Raw genomic sequence first — 18,033 nt, 5'->3', positions numbered from 1 at the left:
TGTATCTGTAGAAATATTCAATTTTATCTAACAGGCTTTCAAAGGGGGATTCACTAGATACTTATCAAACTTTCTTCGATAAAATTGTAATTTGTAATCAACATTTATAAAAGAAGAAAGGCTTGAATGTAAGTTCCGGACTAACTAAAGTGTTCAATATCGTATTGGTGAAAATTGTGAAACTAAATTTAGTTCTATTTCTATTGCGGTACAAGATTACAAGTTAACGGCTTTTTGTTTATAAGCTATCTACCTTGAAAATTGCAAATAGAATAAGTATGTTTATCAACTTGTAAAGGACTGTGTAAGCCCACCAAATGGTTTTAAAATTTTGGGTTGAGCAAAGGAGCCAAAGTTAAGCTGGAAGCTGGCTGCACGGAATCGGAGACCTTGTAGTCGAAATCCCTCCGGGAACCAAGCATTCGACCCCGCCCACCACACACCGCCCACTCCGCCCACGCCCACCGTCGATTCCTTGGTCAGAGCGTGATGCTTCCGCTTTGAATAAAACGCATTTTTCAAAAGTGCCGATGTGTGTGTGCATGAATAATGTAAATGTATATACATATACATCGGCACGTTTGCATGTGTGTGCCCACATATGTATGTGCTGTCAGTGTGTGCGTTTTTTGGCCAGTTGGGCAAAAACCACCCACAGTACTCCCACAACCACCCCGCCTCCCGGCCCCGCCCCCCGCGACCTTCGACTGAGCCAATATTGAAACTTTCCACTACACAACGCCTGCACACACACACACACACACGATTCAAATTTGCCATGTGTGCGTAAGCGGGATTTGTGCACTGAGCAAAATAATGCAAAGTGGCACGAAGCTTGTACCTAAATTACCACATACATTTATTCAATGCCAATATTCAATAGTTTTTATTATTAACACATGTTTGCAGTATGCAATATCAAGGATTTTTTCGTTGCTATATTTAAGCTTAGTTCGATTTTGAACGATGGCTATTTATAGCAAATTTTACATACAGATTTCCAATTCATTTTATTAATTGCCACAATTTTTTACGCATTTTGCTGGGCCTTGGGTCGGCTTAAATTCCTGGCTTATCCTACTTTCGGTCGAGCAAGCCTTAAATTCCGTATCCCTGCCCCTTTGGATATTTAATTTCGTTTAAATATACAAACACATGGGCACAGGACGACGGACACATACGGACATACACGTGCGTTACATTTCAAATAGCGCATAAATTTTGAAAAGTCCATGCAAAATCAAAACGAATTTTCCTTGCTGGACAGCATCCCCCCCTTTTCTTTGCCAGAAGGTAGGGGCGAATGGGGCTAGGACGTGGGAGCTGGCTGCTCCACTGCGGTGCCACATGTGCGTTTCCCAACCCCTCGGAATTACGCATGCCTTTAGCTCTAGGCATTGTTGTCGGCGATTGGGCGGCGGTGGGTGGACACACTGGGCTGTGCCCAAATGTGCAGAAAGCATAAGCCAAAGCTTTTTTATCGTTCCGAAAATGAGGCTAGCCAGGCAAAAATCGCTGGCTCACAAAAAAGTGAGAGTAGTTCGAACGCACGCGGAAGAACATCGCTTTAAGACGATTCTGAAAAGTGTGTTTTAAAGTATTTGCAGTATTTTTACCTTTCCATTTTAACTAGAAAACAAATCAACCTAACTAAAATTTGTAAGTAATATAATATTACATATATTACAAACATACAAAAGCTATTAAAGTTGGGCCTTCGCCTTCAATTCAGCTTCAAAATGGCTTACTTACTTGTAAAAAAAAAAACAGAATTGAACGTTTGTTTTCAAATAAATATTTAAATTCCGTATGGCGTTTTGCAGCACTAGAAAAAAGTTTCGGAAACGACCAGGGCTGCATCGACGAGCTGTCCGCGCCTTATCGATATATCGAGCGGCAAGACATCGAGAATTTTCGAAATTATTTTCAGTTCGACGCTTGTTGTTTTTTTTTCTCTTGAAAGTCAAGCTCGAACGGATCGGAACCGAATGGCTACGCTACGGAACCACATATCGGCGGGCGGTGGGGCGAACCACAACGGCCAGGACTCGCCACAGGAGCCGCAGGACGCGGTCGCCACGCTGGCCATCGGCTATGTGCGGGAGTTCAGGATGCGCGTGGCCTGTTTCCTGATGCAGCGCTCCGAGGAGTCGCTGGTGTACGTGCAGCGCAGCGTGGCGCTGCTGGGCACCAAGGTGCTGCCGGCGCACTTCGCCCCCACGCCGGGCAACCTGGAGCTGGCCCGCTTCTACGTGGATCTGTACGCGCTGATGAGCGAGCTGGAGAACGAGGGTGTCGAGGGCGATGTGCTGTGGGCCTGCATCGGGCTGGTGCAGCACTGCACACGGAATTTGGAGGCCCGCCAGGCGGTCGTCGAGCAGTTCTGCTTTGTGCCGCTGCTGGGAATGCTCATAAGGAAAAACAAACGAACGGAAAGGGTGCACCGACTGCTGGTGCTGCTGCAGGACCTTACGTACGGCATACGCATCGCCTGGGAGGAACCCTACCTGCCACCGCTGATCGATCATCTGGTGGGGATCGTGCTGTGTACGGATGACGCCTCCAGCATCGCGAGTAGTGGATCCATTCGCAACGACGACGACGAATTGCATATGCTCGCCCTCTCCGTGCTGGTGAACCTTTGCTACAAGAACTTCGCCGTGCTCTTCCTCTTTCTGCGCAGCGTCAACATTTCCGTCTTTTGCCGTCGCGTCCAGAACTATGGCCTGCTGGCATACAAAATGCTCATCATCCTCTCGGAGGACGTCTACGCCTTCCAGCAGTCCGAGCTGTGCATCTTCCTGCGCCTGTCGTTCGCCGGCATAGAGGACTGCCTGAAGCAATGGAACGTGGCCCAGTTGCGGCACATCGTTGAGTTCCTCTTGGACTCACACGGCCACGAAGGCCTGCATCGGGCGATGTTGGCGCACGGCCATTTCTGCGAGGATGTGGAGAGGCTGCTGGACGTGAGTAGCGCTGAATATCCAGCTGGATGCACTTCTTACAGCTTCCCCTTTTCAGAAAATCGACGCTCGCAACGGCATGGACGATTCGCAGGAGGAGACGAGCAAGCACCAACAGATTTCGCTCGGCCTGTTCTTCCGACTCGTCAGCCACATTCTGCAGATGTCCGAGGAAGCCAACAGCTGCATCAGCCTGGACGCCATCACGGGGCGCCTGTATGAGATGGTCAGCGACTGGATGAGCTCCGATCACTGCGGCGTGGCGGCTATTGAGCTGATCTACACCCTGTTGCGCCTAGGCAAACGGGCGGCGGTGGCCGAGATGATCGCCAACGATCCCTCACGCGTGGCCAAGTTGGTGGCCAGCGCCGAGCGACCGGACACGGATGCCGGTCAAGTGCTAGCCACTCTGCGCCTGCTGATCGCCCTGCTCCAGGAGACGAAGACCAATAAACTGGTGCTGTCCAAGGTCTCCGAGTCGTACTTCGATAAGATCCTGGCTGCTCCGCTCGCCCTCGTTCCCCAGTTCCTCAGCACACAGAGCCTGGCGCAGTGCGAGGTGGAGAAGGCTTGCTTTTGCCTGCTGCTGCTCGTCAATGTCGCCGGCATCGCCAAGAAGGCCTATATGGACAAGTGCTGCACGCTGCTGGAGCAGCCGCAGCTGCAGTACTGCTTAGCTCGCGGTATGGTCAGCAAAAACGAGGCATTGGTGGCTGCCGTTCTGCAAATTGCGCAGTTCGAGCATTTTCCCAAGGCATCTGTAGCAAAGGTATGTGACTTTGTACCTTCAAAGCCAGCGTATATCTAGAAATGAGTTCTATAACCTCTTACTCCCTCTAAAGCATGTGGCTGCTATCACCTCTAGTCCAAGTGGAATGATGGCGGGGCCTTCAGCTGTCGGCGCCGACCAGGCCGAGCAGTGGCGCAATCTAAGCTCGATCTTCAAGGCCTATCGCATCTCCGCCGACAAAGGCTTGATCCAGCGGTTCAACGCACTTCTGGACAACATCAGCGGCATTGTGAGCCGCAACGAACTGGCATCGGCACCCACCTCGCAGGTGATCGAGCTGTACAACCACCGCATCGACAGCCTGAACGGCACCGTGGCGAACCTGCAGCAGCGCCTGGAGCAGGCTGGCGAGCAGCTGACTATTGGTACACAACGTGCCCACGTGCAGAGCGCCGAGCTCGAACGCTTTCAGTCTAGCAACTTCCAGCTGCTTATTAGCCAAGAACGGTAGGTGAAGTTGAATCCCACTGCGATATAACTTGCTCATCACATTTTCCTCGTTATCCTTAGGCTGCAAACCCGGTGCAAGGATCTCAAACAGCAGAAGGACGAACTGAAGAGCAACATGACCATCCTGCTCAAGCAGATGTCCGAGAACACCGTCCAGTTGCAGGCCAACGAGCGGCGATTACTCGTGAAAAAGGCGGAGATTGCCGATCTTGAAAAGGAGTGCGAGAATCTGCGATCGAAACTGAGTGCCAAAAGCGAGGAGCTCACTAAGCTGGAGGTTCACAACAAGGAGAACGTAAGATCCTTAGCGTAAGACCATTAGATCGCCAGAGCACCCATGTGGCACTCTCTTTGCAGATCTCTCGTATCGACAAACTCAAGAAGTCCATGGTGGCCTACGAGCAGGACATGACGGAGAAGCTGCGCACCATCGCGGAGCGGGATCGGGAGCTGGCCAAGACGCAAAAGGCTCTGGAGGAGCAGCGGGAGGCCTGCAAGAAGTCCGAGGACCTGATTTTCGTGCTGGAGACGCAGCTGCAGGAGCGCAAGACTCAGATCGAGAACCTCGAGATGGAACAGAAGGAGACGGAGGACTTGCGTAAGACGATCATGAGTCTGATGGAGAGCAAAAAGCCGAAGAGGAAGGCCTGATACTCAGCTGCAACTCATTATTAATTTAGCTTAGACAAGTAGCATCTATCGTTTAACTCCACCGCCGGCATCAAAACGTTTTTTTTCATATTTATATACATTTATTGCGTCTTGCACTGTATAATGCAATACATTGTTGCCGTGCAAGGTTCCATTCCAATTCCAATTTAACCAAAAATACAAAACATTTGAATAAGCCAAGCGTATTTTACAAATTACTATAAGTTCTCTATGCGCGATTTGGGACTTGTGCGGTACGCAGGTCTACAGGTATGGGTGTGTTATTCACTAAAGGGTTTTCTAAACGCTCATCCATCGCTTGTGGCTGTGCGCCGACTACTTTACGCTTACATCACTAACACCAGCTCGATTCTCAGAGTTACACATCTAAAATCCCAGCGAAGGAATTATATTAAACGGAATATAGTGTGGAATAGCGTACAAAAGAAACAATCACAATCGAAACAAGGAAGCATTTCCAACTTGCAATATATACAATCTCGGTATATACAGTGCACCACATGGAGGAGGAGGAGGAGGAGGAGTAGCCAGAGCGGTATGATCATCATCGGGCTTGGGCTTGAAGAATGGGAATTGCTAGTTTTAGGAGCCGAAGTGGTCCTTATCCTGATCGATGGTCGCAAACTCGTAGCTGCCCCGGCCGTCGAACTGGAGGTAGTAGTCGTGGTGCGCCCACAGCGACTTGCGGTGCGAGACCGTGAACAGCGTGATGCCCACCTCGCGGCAATAGCTGTACATCTTGCCCTCCACATCAACGGAGACGGCGCTGGTGCACTCGTCCAAAATGGCGAACTGCGGCTTGTGGTAGAATAGCCGGGCCATCGCAATGCGCTGCTTCTCGCCGCCGGACAACACGTCGATCCAGTCCTCGATGGAGTCCAGGCCGTTCTCGCGCTGCTCCAGGTAGGTCAGCTGCACGATGTCCAGGTAGTGCATGAGATCCTCGTCGCTGTGTCCCAGGCGACGCATGTCATCGCGCGTGTGTGGATAAATGATCTGTCCATGGCAGCAGATGATGTTGTAGTTAAATTCCAAAAACTCCTGCTATTAAATCGCTTCTCACCTGGTCACGCAGTGTTCCCAGCGTCATGTAGGGCCTCTGAGGTACGTAGAAAAGCTTGCCGCGCGACGGCTTCGTCACTTTGCCGCCCCACGTCGGCCACAGCTCACCGAGGATGCGGAACAGGGAGGACTTGCCACAGCCGTTGGGACCGCAGACCAGGACGTTTGTGCCAGACCTGCAATGATCGAAATCAATGAGCATCAAGCAATCAATCGCCTATTCGTCACAAGGATAATGTAATCGTGATCGCCATAGCCGGATCATATATGCGCTTACTTCACTTCAAAAGACAGCTCCTGCAGCAGGACATCGCCGTTGGGCGTCACCAGTGGCACCTTTTCGAAGCGGATGATGTTGTCCTCGAAGCACATGATGCCCTTGTTTGGTCCAAAGTTGCTTGACGCCGATCCGACTGCGTTTTGCGCCAGGTTGTTGCCGTTCACCATGGTGCGTTCGTAGGTGCCCTTGTTGAGGTCGCTCAGAACCTTAATTAGCTCGGTCATGCGGGCGGTGAAGCCGGCCAGGCGGGACATCTCGCGTCCAGCGAGCACCAGGCGTCCGATGGCCTCCGCCAGCTTGACCAGCATGCGTCCGTAGGTGTAGTAGGCCTGCAGGCGCTGGCCGCTATGCTCGCCGGACAGCAGCGGATGGTTTTCGGAGAAGAAGGGAATGGAGACGGCGTAGAAGCCCACAATGGAGGCGAAATCTGTGGGCGAAATTTGGATTGGTTGGAGTCAGGTGCACTTGAATGTAGATAGTTGCAGATGCATTCGTACATTTGCCAATGATGTTGTCGATGATGCCCATGCTGACGCGGAACTCGAGGAACTTGCGCAGATGCGAACGCAGCTTGGAGTAGCTGGCCAGCAGCGTGAGCTTCTCGCGCACGTTGCCCTGGTAGAAGGCCACCTCCTCCGAGTTGGTGATCAGTCGGCTGTTCACATAGCGGAACTCGCCCTCCAGCTTCTGCTCCTCGACGGTCAGGCGACCAGTGGGGCGGCGCAGGCGCGTCAGGAAGACGCCGGCGAAGAGCAGGTAGAGCATCAGGATCGATGGCGTCTTGCCGCCCAGATTCACCGTCAGGCGGTACACGTAGATGAAGATGTCCAGCACGGGCTTGCTGATGTTGGAGTAGAGGTCCGTGGCGCTCTCGCAGAACTTGTCGATGTCCGTGGTCAGCAGCTGGTCGGCGTTGGCTATCCTGTTGTCCAGGTTGGACATTTTGTAGTACGTGTAGCCGCTGCAATCGAACGAGTCTGGTTAATATCTGCCCGCCCGGCGCAGCAATCTGACCATGGCACTCACTTTAGGTACTGACTGTACAGGTGGTGTGTGAGGTTGGTGCGGAACCTCAGCTTCAGCTCACCCAAACTCCACTTGAGGACGTTGGTCACAACGGAGATCTGCAAGAAACAGCAACGCGAAGCTAGAACAATTCGTTGTGTGGGCAATCGCATTAGTATCCCATACCGCTGGCAGAGCTGTCAGGTATTTGAGCAGCGCCGTCTTGAACTTGGTGCGATTCATGTGTATGATGGTGCTCTCCACCACCGTCGCATTCTGGATCATCCAGATGTCGCTCACCGAGCGGCCAATCAGTGCGGCGGCCACCAGGAAGAGCAGGCCGGTCTCCACGCTCCAAAAGCCGGGAATGAGGATGGCTGCAAGGGAAGGGAAGGTTGCAGGTGATCCGAGGGACTGCTAAGGGATCTATGAGTCCACTTACGGAGTAGCTGGCGGAGCTGTTTGAAGAATACTGAGTTAACGTGCGCCTTTCCCGCCTTCTTCTCCTTCTTCTCGGCAATTGTGTACTGGATCTTGTCCTCATAGCCGGGTTTTCTGCAATGAAGATAGCATGTTTAAGGAGTTGAAGCAATCAAATGTGATTAATAACTCTATTAGTTAACCGGATTTACAAAGGTTAACTAGATATGATATGATAATACATATATGTGGCAGACAATTGGGCTGCTTAAAATCTCCATTGAGTGCTAATGGATTTGGGTTATGGCTCAATAAACTTAATAATAAATTAAAATCCGTACAGCAGTTATGAGAAATGTTGATAAGAGGAGTGGTCTTATCACTCCAAACCGTTTTCAGCCAACGATGTTGTGCCATTTCGATCATTGGCCACTCGACTCACTTGACAAATGTGCAACGTTGATGGCGAATTTATGAAATAAATCACAATGGTTTAACTCCCTGTTGGCATAGCCAATTTGAATAGCAACCTTTGCCTTTTCATAGCAAGTCGCTATCATCGGCGCCGCACATAAAGAACGAACTTCGTGTTTAATGCCTCCATAAAGTCGCTTATTTGCAATGGAGGTGTGCGATTAAATCCAACAATTAAGACGCCGAGATGAGCCATGACTTTTCACACCAGCGCACTTCATTAGGCTGCTTAATGATAAATAAATAAATAAAAATTAAAAAACGGCTCGCTCATCGATCGTACTTTTTACAATCCGGTAAATTATCCACATGAAGCCTGTTAAATGTTGTGTGCGTTAGCAAATCGCCACTCCAAATATTCGACTCGTTTGATAAACAAACATTTATGCGGTCTATGCAGCAATACTGCAAAGGAATTCGCAGTATTTAATATTATATATAGAAACTTTTCCAACCAAGATGCCATGAAATTGACCTATAAATCATTTGACTAACTTTTTAACTCCACCATTTAACGTAAGTAATTCGCAAAATGCTTAGACTAACTAGCCTATCGATAAGTTTTATCAATTAATCCGATTATAATTTCGAAGAACCCTAACATATTCATTTTAGATTGCATGCAAATTCGCCTAAATTGTTTATCTATCTCGAACATTACTCACAAGCTATCGTTATCGCTTTTGCTTAAGCGTTCTTTAAAAAAAGCGCATTTCCCCCAAATTTGCTGCATGACTTGCTTCCGAGAAAAGTGCTCGAATTCTTTTGAGCTGCTAATCGCTGTGGGATCAAGGTCCGGATGAATAGAGCTGACCAGCTCAACACGAGCCACTGGGCCATTGGCTATCCGGCATTGGATCGCCAATCGGATCGGATCGGATCGTATCGTATCGGATGGAGTCCGACATCGCCACCTGCCCAGGGTGCGAAGTCTATGGGATGATGTGGGTGATGAGATGCGAGGTGCTGGTGGTGCTGCTACTGGTATGTTAGGCCAAACAAAGTACAAAGCTCGCGCCTTGGTTATCTGCAGGCTGGAAAAAGCGACGAGTCGTGATGACTTGGTTATTTCTTAGATATCGCTGCGCAGATCACTGAATTATTCATAGCGCTCTTGTATTTATTTCTATATATATATATATACATATGTTTCCATCTATCTATCTTTCAATCCGTCCGTGTGTCTGGCTGTCTCTCGTGTGGTTTTCCTTTTTTGATTCGTAGTATATTAAACTTGTTTTCACCGCCTAGACGTGGAACATGTGTTTGGGTCCATAGGTCAACACCGGTGGCTCCCATTGCCATACCCATTCCCATTCCCATTCCGAATCGCCTGCCCCTGCAATTCATCCAAAGCTCTCTTTCGCTAATCGCCGGCGATCGCCTAATGGGGGGCACATTGAACCCGGGCGCGAGAAGATCGGCTGGCGTCTGACTCAGATAGAGATATTGCCGCCGATTGCGATCAAAGTTCAGTGGTTATTTCTTGTGCCGCATAGCAGCCGCTATCGAGCTGGTGTGTCTGATAAACGCTGGCCAAAAACAGATAGCTCAGATAGGCGGGCACACTCATCACCTGTTGCCTTGACTGTTACCTGTAGACCCGTAGTCAGTCTGCCGGCACTCGCACGCTCACTCCACTCCGCTTGCGATGTATCGGAAGTGAGAGCGAGTGAGCGAGCGAGTGAGTGAGTGAGTAAGTGAGTGAGCGGTAGACAGGCCTTGGCAACGTGGCATCCGCAACAGGTGCAAATGTCAGCGCTCGGCTGCGAATCTGCATTGAAATTACGATCTCATTTCACGCACCGTCCGAGTAAAGGCGAAAATTATACAAATTACACGACAAATGGCTGCCTTGCGGGGCAAGCCGATTACCGCGGGCCAAGCGTTTCCCGGGCACAAGGTCTCTCATCCATCCGACTCTTCCACTTCCCCATCCGAAACTCTGGAGCACACCGAGTACGGCGCACACAAGGTATTGCGCAACAGCCGGCGGGACGGGTGGGGCGAGACAGAATGTGTCTACCTGCGAAAAACAGAGCAAGTTGTACACAAATTAACACCTATACCCCATTACCCATTACCCACCTCGAAGGCGAAGAGCTCGGTATGGGAATGGGAACGGGAATGCGAATGGAAATGGAAAAATGAAACCAGAAGCCACTGGTCCTCTGCGCTTCTCTCCATCCAACGTTGTGGCTATATTGTGGCCCGTCGCAAGTCATTAAAAGGCACGGCTGTAATGTTTATGCTTTATACCCGGGTGTCATCATGTCATCCATGGAATGGGCGTGGGTATGAGTATGGGTACGGATTCGGGTCCGGGTAAGGGGCACAATCGAGTGCTGTTGCAACACCCAAAGCAAACTGCCCACCGGTGGTTGCGTGTTCGCTTGCAAGGCAGGCTGCTGGATGTCAAAGTGTTTGGACCTTTGGACAGACGGGCTTGGGTGTGTTGTCCAGTTAGTTGTCCAAACCCTTGATGCGAGCTAGCATAACCATGCCATATCAGTTGACAATTCTAGGGCCTGTCCTTGATATGGGACTATAAAAACGCCGATAAAAAAGCGCCTTGAAAGTTGTGCAAGAGGCGTTGCTACTCGGAAACTCATTGACACAGTCGAAAAGTCCCTTTTAAACTTTCAACGTTCTTAATCATTTAGCGATTAGCTCTTGCACTTGAAAGTGAATCATAGAATGAATGAAATCAAATTAAATGATATGAAATGAGCCACAAAATTCAAAAGCATAATCGAAGTGGAGCTCCGCTGGCGAAGCCCATTTGGTTGGCTGGACTCTGGAGTGTCCAGTCACTGCATCCATTGAACCGACTCCACCATCCACTGTGCAGAATTCGAACAATGGAATGGCGCATAAATTTAGCGGCCAACCACAAGTGGCGGCTACCTTGCTGGCAAAAGTTGCATAAAAAAGTAAACAGCGCATTAAAATGCTCGATTTCGATCGCCTGCCAAAGTGCAGTGCACTGCAGAGAAGTTGCTGAAAGCGGTGGCCACCAGTTGGGTATCCAACATTGGAGTGCACGGCGTACTCCAAGTACTCGGAGTAATGCCAGCAATTATCGAGTGGCACATGCAGCCACGGCAGATCCCCCCAATCCCATGCCGCTGGCTGCGCAATCTGTCTAATTAATTGGCTCTGTCATGCAAATAGTCGATTGCGCCCGCTTTCCCCGTTCGGTTTAAGTTTATTCAATTAGATGGAATCGACTGATAGCGGGCAATTGCGCGCCGAACCCCGCACACATCGAATATGGCCAAATATCGGGCGCGTTAACAACAGCATAATCGGCACGAGTGGCGATAGTGGAATGGGGCATATAGATGGAGTGCTGTAGACTGGCTCGTTGCCGATTAGATTAGCGCTAAAGACCAAGTCCATCCGAGCACCGAAACGTGGCCCTTAACCGGGGAATCAAGTCCGCATCGCAGGTGCTCGATGGGGAAATCCTTGAAACGATACCGCCGCAATGGAGCAGGCCGCCAAGAAGTGGCTATTCGGGCCATAATAGTCGAGGGCGCCGAGAAGGCTTTGGTAATCGAGTTTGCTGTTTGGCCGGAAATGTAGTGCCTATCTGGGTCTGCCTGCTAAGTACGCGGAATTCCTCCGTTCCTCCCAGACAATATATATACACTCAGACCTCTCCTAGATATCAGTATATCTATATAATAGGGATAGATTGCAACAGATCCAGCTACTTTGGTTCATATCTACTCAAGTGAATCGATGATCTGTTGACTTTATTTATTGGGAATGCACTCAAAAACATCTTTTTGAGGATCTTTTGACTATTTTAATATAAAACGTAAGCTGGCGGTTGCCAAACTTTTTATTAGATTTTGGCAACTGAAAAGCACAGTATTTGAGCTGCAAACGAACTGTCTGGCCCACTGTGCGCGGCTGCTGGACGAATCAATTGAAACCGGACTACAATGAGGGGGAAGTGCATACAGTGTGGCAGAAAAGGCCATCGGAAAACCAGTTTTGCAGTCCGCCAGATGACCCACAATAGTGGCATCGCATCGCATGTCCGGCAAACAAATCTGTATGTACATACATACACATACACAGCAAAGCAAACTCAAGTCAATATCACGGACACCTCGATGGCCAAGACCGAGACCTTGCGCAATAAGATGTTCGTAGAATACTGCATATTGCACAGGCAACATAACATGGTTGAGCCACAATTATCCGTAATTAAGATCAAGAGGGGGAGGGGGCTTACCGCTTCTTGTTGGACATCTTTCCGTAGGCAATTATCCAGAGGGCCGCCGTCATGCCCGCCACGCCGACGATGGCGCTCTGGTTGTTGGCCAATTTGCTTAGAGCCGGGGCCATTCTGCTATTGCGATGTGGCTACGGATCTCGTTTGGCTTCGAATTGTGCACCTTGTGAATTTTACAATTCGCAATTTCGCGTTCGCACTTCAGTGTTCGATTAACCGCACGTGGGGAGGGGCACAGGGAAAAAATTAAAAAAAAAATTATAATAAATAAATAAGTATGAATGGGGAACAGACACTATTGTTTATTGCACGGTTTTCAATATTTTAATCGGCTGTTCGATGACGACACAACACACAGACATGCACACACACACACAGATGGCGGATTGCAGGATGTAAACACCTGGTTGTCGAACAGCCCTGTCTTAGCTTCGTCCTCTCTCTCTCTCTCGGGGCAACTGCTTCTTCTTCTTCCTGTACTACAACTGGTGGTGGTGATGGCGCTGCTGCTTCTTCCTCCGCTGCTAGTGGCGCTCCTTTTCTGACCAAAGGGGGTGGGCAAAGTGATTGTCACACACGGCGGGCGCTTTTATTTATTCAATTTGAGCCAGGCGCATTTCTTTGTTTGGTAATTACACTCTACTCTGCTCGGCCAAATCGAGAAATCTGACGAAGTGATACGTGCGACGCGCAAAAGCCAGCAGGCAACTAACTGTAGTTCGATCTGTGCCAGTGTTGGCTACCACGACAATGTGCGGGCAGCGGTGCTGCGGGGGCAGCTATTTTTCGGCCAAATCTGGCTATTTCTGAACGAAGAGCTATCGAACGAGTTATCGCAGTTAATAACGTATCGAAAATATCGCTTATCTAAATTGGAGATATTAAATATCATTAATTAGCCAAATTTAAAGTTCCCCGCTTAAACTACTTATTGGGATTGCTACGCAATTATGTTGTCATGTTATATAAGTAAATCATATAATGGCTTACTCTTACGAAAATTCCACTAATTTTGATACCTGTCATTTTAAACTTATTAAAATATTATATTAAAAACATATTACAAATGTTAGGTGAATAAAATATGAATGTTTCGTTGCTTGCAATCAATAAAAATATGATATTTACGATAAATATTAAAAAAATATATAAACAGAGCAGACAAATTTAAACACCCTTAGTTCGTTAGGTATTATAGAAAATAAATCTAAAAACTATATAAGTATCAGCCAAATCCCCAATTTTTGTACCGATCTCCGAGGAAGTTGTGAACGCTCTGGATCTTTCCACCACCAGCTTATCGAAGTGCAAAGCATTTGCCTTCCCCATACACCACCTATGATTCGGCATAAAAGGGCCACCATTCTAATCTAATAAACGCCAGTCGGCAGATTAGAGATTGCGATATCTGCAGGGCCAGTGAGAATGCACAATACGGGTCCTCAACATAATGTGTGTATTCTAATGGAGTTCATAGCCAGCAAATCATTTAACAATGGACCTTCAGTGTGTCGCTCTATTACAACATAACTCAATTTAATGTCACGCTGACGCAGGTTCCGACTGGTGAGCAGCATGGCCTCCGGCCAGAAACAGGGCACAGTTTTGGGTGGCGGCGGTACACCGCCGAGCAGGTGTCCCGTGTTCCGTGGTTGTAGTTGTGGGCCAGCCGAGCAAAATGTGGGACAAAGTCTGGTCAACATGGCAGCCTGCAACGGGCGGGAGACGGGGCTTCTCGGCGAGGGTTGGCTGCGGCGCCTAGTCGCAGGAGCCATCCAGCCAGCCGTCGCGCCACCTCTCGTTCACCTTGGTGCAGTCGAAGAGCGGTTTGCCCAGTTTGTCGTTCACCCGGTTGTGGAACTTGCACAGCCACAGTGCTAGCTCTTTTTGGGAGTTCACATTGATGGGATTGACGTCCAGGCTGCAAGAGAGGGCCAGTTAAAGTGTCAGCTTTTTCAAATGGGTCGAAGATGCACTTACTCGGTGCGAAAGTCCTTGGCGCAAAACTCGCAGGGGTAAAGGCGCGACAGAACCTCAAAGAAGGTCTTCATGTCGCGCTTCTCGGTGTCCGTGGGGTTGTCCGAGTAGAAGGCGGCCATGGTGTGGAGCAGTCCCCAGGTGGAAATTCCCAGCCTCACCTTGTCCAGCGGGCAGTCGTCGCGGGGCAGATCTTCGGCGGCGTTGACGGTCAGCTTTTCGGCGGCGGCCATGTGCTTCACCTAGAGGAATATGAAAGTGGAAGAGGCTTGTGTTAACGTCCTGCTTGCAAAGGCGAAGTGGACAATGGGGTCGCGTCACCTTGGCGCTCTGCACGTTGGAGATGAGGCGTTGCTGCTTGGACCACGACTTGAAATCGTTGCAGGTGCGGCAGTTCGAGTCCTGTTTGCCGGCACCGCTGGCACCGGCCTTGCGGTGCGCTGCGAATGGGGACTCCTGGTGCTCCTTGTCCATCTCGGGATTCGCCTCGGCGGACATGATGAAGTCCGGGTCACGGATCAGGCGGAGAACGGTGCGCTGCAGACGGCGGATTACCAGGCGAGTGGCCTCCCGGCTGAGTTCGATGTGCGTGGGGCTGGTGTAGTCGTAGCCGTAGTTGTGGGACTGGCGGCGCAGCAAGAGCGTTGGTGTGATGGGTAGTTCTAGAATCTTGAAACTTCGCTCGGCTATTGTGAAAATCATAAAAAGCATGCGCATGGTTGCCACCTTGTTTCGAAACGAAACACATAACTTTAGGACATATCTGGTTAAGCGGCTTGGTTAAGCGGCTGCAATCAACGCAAGTTGCTAATTACTGGCTTTTAGAATCATGGCCAACATCTGGCCAAGAACCAAAATTCGGTCAGCAAAGTAACTTTTTCAAATTATACCGGCCAGCAATCGAAAATTGATGCGAAATCGTTCCCATACGGGAAGCGATCTGGCAGCCTGCTCGCGGCTGTGATCGATAACAGACCGTTGCGAATTGCGCGCGCAACCGCGACAATTCAAATAGCAAAGCGTTCAGCAAATTATTAACGTTTCTCAATAAATTCGAGACGCTCGAAACAACTTACATGTGTATGGGATGGAAGCTGGCGTTTGTGAGTGCTGCAGCCCCGGATAAATTTTGCGCCTTGGAACTGTTTAAAATAGAATAACACATATGCTATTGGCAATATTTATTGATTTTTTCTAATCCAAATTTTTAACGTACACAATAAAATTTTTTTTGAAGACTTTTCCGTAAACTTCTACATTTACAGCGTTAAAATCTGATCTGTGACATAATTTGCAAAAGCTCTGTGTGATCTGAAGGCACAATCTCGGTTATTGTGTTCAAATAATGTATTAATACAATAAATTCACTTAGTAACAACTACAACGTCTGGCACGTGAGTAAGACAAGTTAACAACTGGCCGCCGGATTTTGGGTTTGGGTTAGCTCTGCTCTGCTCTGCTCCTTCCTGGTCCGAGCAATCTGAATCTGGAGCAGTTCGCAGTGGTTAGACGTACGACACACATAAATATATATATATATATAAACATTCCTTGGGCTGATTGTACGCGGAGCAGCATTTAGTTGTGGTTTTGAGAGTTAGGATCAGTAAGTATTAACCGCTGCATCGCCTACAATCAGTTTCGAGAACGCACATAAATTAGGCGTGTAAACACTATCAAAAAGTTAATATAAAATGTAAAATTGGCGCCGCTTGTTGCTCCTGCGACCCGCTGGCTCGTTCCATCTGGTTCCCACTCAGGCATAGTCCTTGAACATGGTGAACAGGCTGTAGAGGACGCGCAGGGTGGACTTGAGGTCCATGTTCACGATGTCCTCCGGCCGCGCCTTTGGTTTGGGCAGGCCCACGTCCTGCATCAGGTCGAAGGCGAAGGCCACGTTGCTGACCATCTGATCCACGTCCTGCGGCGTCAAGTGGAACTCGTGCAGCGGCACGAAGAATCCACCGAGCAGGCCCATCAGCAGGCACAGGTAGACACCATCGCGGAAGTCCGTGTTCAGATCGCTGATCTCGAAGTTCAGCTTGGCCAGGTGCTTGTTTACGAATGTGATCAAGGACTTCTTCACCACGGCCAGCTTGTCCGGCGCACAGTTGATCAGCGTGTCGAAGGCGTCCTTTTCGCAGCGCATGCCCAGGTCGTCGTACTCGGACGTTATCTGCTCCTGGAACTTCTGTGCGTTCAGCACGCCCGCATTCTTCTCCGCAATCACGACGGTCACGAACACGTTCTCTGGCAGGCGAACGGGCGCCCGGAAGTGGCGCACCAGAGCCACCAGCAGATGCAGTATGGCCACGATGTTCTTCGAGTGCACGCTGGCCACCGACCACTTGGGAATCTTTTGGTGAAAGCCGAGTGTCTGTGGGGGCAAGGATTATGTTTATTCTTATATCGCGAGAAAGGAAATGTTACGTGTAAATCGAATAATAGTTATTCCATTCGACTTTAGGAAAGGATAAATAATGAAATGTTATATGAAAACCAATAACCCAATTTATGTATCAATGGGTTAGCTTCTTTTTGGTAACTCCGATTTTTAAAACCTGCAGTAGCTAAACTATACTCACATGGTTGACGGCCTTCAGGACGATGTTGAGCTTCTCGTGCTGGCCCTGCTCCGACTGGGTGACCTCCGGAACGTCCAGCTTCTTGCCGGTGAGCTTCTCCCACAGCTTGTGCAGCACCTGGCCGTCGTACATGTCCTCTTCCAGGTGCTGAACAATGATGCGCTGCTCGGCCAGCTCGTCGTTGATCCAGTCGACGAGGATGCGCTGCAGCTTTATCACCTCGGGATCACTGATGGACTGTGGATCGATGACGGCGCGTTGTTCGTGCTCGCCTGTAGGATCAAATGCGATGAGTTGTGGGAAATGTGATGGGTATACGAGCAGATGCCCCTTCAAGACGAATCCACTTACGCAGGGCATAGTCCTCCGGCGGGATGTCATACTGGCTGGGCGATCCGGGCGAGTCGATGGCGTATTTGCCCTCCTCCTGGACCTTCTTCACTGCAAATGGAGCAAGCGGGGGTGTATTAAGGTTATTTAAGGAAACCATCAACAAGGTAAACAAAAACGGTGACGACACAAGGCCATCTCACACACACGCACACACTCTCGATTGTCAGCGCCGTTTGTGTGTGTGGGTCAACAGTGACGCAATGTTCTGATTAATCAGCGCATCCGCACATCTGTTCCCAGAAGAGCTTCCAGTGCGCAGGGGGAGGATCCATTGGGTCATTTTGGGCCACTTTTTAGAGGTTCAGGGGTCCAAGAATGGAATACTCTGGGATAACCATCAATTCCTGGCCGAGAAGAGCCATCTGGAGAGCTCCAATCACCAAGGGGACTTACCTTCGCGGGTGCCGCGTTTGCGGCCCAGAGTGCTGAACTTGTCCCAGAAGCTGTCCTCCTTCTCGCCCTTTTTAATGGCGGTGGGCGTGTGCGGGGATTTGGGGCGGTTCAGTGTGGACATGGTGCTGCTGGATTCCAAGAGTTCCGGACTAAGTGAACAGTTTGTGTTATTGTTTCGATTCGTTTCGGGCGGAGCTGAGCAATCAGTTTCCCTTGGGGCTGCCACCTGATCGCAGGCGCACCACCCGTGTTGCCCAACACTGGCGTTCGGACTCAAGAGAAATTTCCAAAAAAATTCGAATAAAAACTAAATGATTTAA

At 49.5% G+C, this 18,033-nt stretch overlaps 4 protein-coding genes across 5 annotated transcripts; 1 reads left to right on the top strand and 3 right to left on the bottom strand.

Moving 5' to 3' along the window:
• Nucleotides 1-1,870: 1,870 nt before the first annotated feature.
• LOC6726475 lies at nt 1,871-5,050 on the top strand. Its single transcript, XM_016172350.3, has 5 exons — nt 1,871-2,966; nt 3,022-3,732; nt 3,806-4,200; nt 4,264-4,498; nt 4,561-5,050. Exons 1-5 carry the CDS (start codon nt 1,989-1,991, stop codon nt 4,852-4,854), a joined length of 2,613 nt encoding a protein of 870 aa, XP_016040098.2. The 5' UTR covers nt 1,871-1,988; the 3' UTR covers nt 4,855-5,050.
• Nucleotides 4,933-13,143, bottom strand: LOC6726474 (ATP-binding cassette sub-family D member 3). Of its 2 annotated transcripts, none has more exons than XM_016174198.3 (9): nt 12,769-13,143; nt 12,366-12,564; nt 7,665-7,777; nt 7,409-7,599; nt 7,244-7,341; nt 6,715-7,178; nt 6,215-6,644; nt 5,939-6,113; nt 4,933-5,871 (listed from the first exon to the last, which is right to left on the bottom strand). In XM_016174198.3, the coding sequence occupies exons 2-9, from the start codon at nt 12,476-12,478 to the stop codon at nt 5,458-5,460; spliced, it is 1,998 nt and encodes a 665-aa protein (XP_016040097.1). In that variant the 5' UTR covers nt 12,479-12,564; nt 12,769-13,143; the 3' UTR covers nt 4,933-5,457. The 2 variants fall into 2 exon arrangements, with proteins under 2 accessions (XP_016040097.1, XP_016040096.1); XM_016174197.3 differs by having other exon boundaries at nt 13,002-13,143.
• A 661-nt stretch (nt 13,144-13,804) lies between these two features.
• Nucleotides 13,805-15,560, bottom strand: LOC6726480 (FAD-linked sulfhydryl oxidase ALR). The gene is made up of 4 exons (XM_016174200.3): nt 15,419-15,560; nt 14,664-15,068; nt 14,346-14,584; nt 13,805-14,286 (listed from the first exon to the last, which is right to left on the bottom strand). The coding sequence occupies exons 2-4, from the start codon at nt 15,057-15,059 to the stop codon at nt 14,124-14,126; spliced, it is 798 nt and encodes a 265-aa protein (XP_016040095.1). The 5' UTR covers nt 15,060-15,068; nt 15,419-15,560; the 3' UTR covers nt 13,805-14,123.
• Nucleotides 15,507-17,970, bottom strand: LOC6726479 (beta-parvin). Its single transcript, XM_002107400.4, has 4 exons — nt 17,714-17,970; nt 17,279-17,368; nt 16,928-17,199; nt 15,507-16,719 (listed from the first exon to the last, which is right to left on the bottom strand). Exons 1-4 carry the CDS (start codon nt 17,832-17,834, stop codon nt 16,099-16,101), a joined length of 1,104 nt encoding a protein of 367 aa, XP_002107436.1. The 5' UTR covers nt 17,835-17,970; the 3' UTR covers nt 15,507-16,098.
• Between the last annotated feature and the right edge of the window lie 63 nt (nt 17,971-18,033).

Source organism: Drosophila simulans, chromosome X (assembly GCF_016746395.2).
Source record: "Drosophila simulans strain w501 chromosome X, Prin_Dsim_3.1, whole genome shotgun sequence".
Lineage (NCBI taxonomy): Eukaryota > Metazoa > Arthropoda > Insecta > Diptera > Drosophilidae > Drosophila > Drosophila simulans.
Note: the sequence above shows the minus strand (reverse complement) of the source record. Positions and strands in the feature narration are given on the sequence as shown.